At 30.7% G+C, this 1,444-nt stretch overlaps 1 protein-coding gene across 1 annotated transcript in view; it reads right to left on the bottom strand.

The window, feature by feature from the left end:
- EIF5B (eukaryotic translation initiation factor 5B) overlaps positions 1 to 1,444 on the bottom strand; it is a gene marked incomplete at its 3' end in the record, with an annotated part of 91,235 nt that overhangs the window by 18,460 nt on the left and 71,331 nt on the right. Inside the window, exons 16-17 of the mRNA XM_006887854.1 lie at positions 1,412 to 1,444; positions 4 to 93 (exon numbers count right to left, since the gene is read on the bottom strand). The exon at positions 1,412 to 1,444 is cut by the window's right edge and continues 7 nt beyond it. Coding sequence (XP_006887916.1) covers positions 4 to 93; positions 1,412 to 1,444 — 123 coding nt within the window. The remainder of the gene's footprint in view (positions 1 to 3; positions 94 to 1,411) is intronic.

The following is a 1,444-nucleotide window of genomic DNA, read 5'->3' as shown; positions in this document are numbered from 1 at the left end:
CTCAAATTCATCTTTTGTATTTTTTTTCTGCTTTTTTAAAGTAGCAGCCACATCAGAATCAGGACTCTTTTTCCAATCATATAACCTATCAATCTAGAAAAGTTTCTCCATGAGAAAAATTTCTAACATTCTTCAAATACCCATGAATTCAACTAGATTAATAGCTCTTAAAAATTCTTACTATGTAAAATATTGTGTATCTAACAAGTATGAAATATTCAATTTAATACATGAGTAGCCAACCCATTTAATAGTGCAAATTAGTCTCTTTTTTCCTTTCTTACAAAGATTTCAAGATAATCAGTATAGGGAAATGTTGAGATAGTCCCTTAAACAGACATTTTTACACACAAAAATAAACTCAAAACAAATCAGCAATTTAAATAAAGAAGTTAAATCTATTAAATGTCCAGAAATAGTAGAAAAGTTTACACGAATTTTAAATGGGAAATTATTACTTTCACATAATCAAAATCACAAAAACTATTTTTGAAAATCCTCACAAATTGGGAGATTTCCAAAACTAAAAATTCAAGCTTTATATGTGCAACACACTATAAAATTATTAACAATCTAGTAATTTTTAAAAGTGAGCAAAAAAGTCTGAATAGGATACAAAGTGATAAAGATGTCAAATGAGATGTGAAAAGATGCTCAATGTACTGCATTAGTCCTTCAGAGACATGCATAAGAAGAACAAGAACTGAGCATGGCATACTCAAGAGACTAGCTACAAGTAGGATAAGTGTTAACAAAGATGGGAAGACAGTGAACGTAACATCACTAGTAAGACTATAAAGCATTTTATCTTGTTTGGAAAATCTTGGCTCTCTCTTATTAAGATGAACATGGACAAACATGTTCTAACAATGCATTAGTAAGTATTTACTCACAAGAAACAAAGCCAAGTATCTTTTATACAAAGATCAGTACAGAAATGTTCATAGCTGCTTTAATGATAAAAAATTTAAAACCAGATAAACAAAGTATGGTTTTATCCAAAGAATGGAATATTACTCAGTAATGAAAAGGAACAACTGGTAATACATTGTTTGCAACATGCAGAACAAATGATGACAGGGTCAAAAGGCTATACACAGTATGACTCCATTTACACCAAATCACACAACAGGGAGAACCAGTCTCTAGTGTCTGAAACAGACAGTGTGAGCCTGGGGCCAGAGGAAAGGAGCAAACTGGCTGCAATGGAACACAAGGAAAGTTTCAAGAAGTATGGTCTCTATTTTTAACAAAAGGGTTACATGTGTGTACATATTTGTCAAAGCAGACTGAACTATATATTTAACATGGTATGTATTATTGTATATAATTTATAAAACTTGATTTTAAAAAAAGTAACAGAAAATTAGGAGCATGTGTTCATGATTCAATTTTCAAAAGGAGAGTTTACCTTGTTGAGAGCAACAATGAAGGGACATTTTTT

This window comes from Elephantulus edwardii, unplaced genomic scaffold (assembly GCF_000299155.1).
Source record: "Elephantulus edwardii isolate Elephantulus edwardi_28Jun2011 unplaced genomic scaffold, EleEdw1.0 scaffold00062, whole genome shotgun sequence".
Classification (NCBI taxonomy): Eukaryota; Metazoa; Chordata; class Mammalia; order Macroscelidea; family Macroscelididae; genus Elephantulus; species Elephantulus edwardii.
This window is presented reverse-complemented; position numbering and strand designations above follow the sequence as displayed.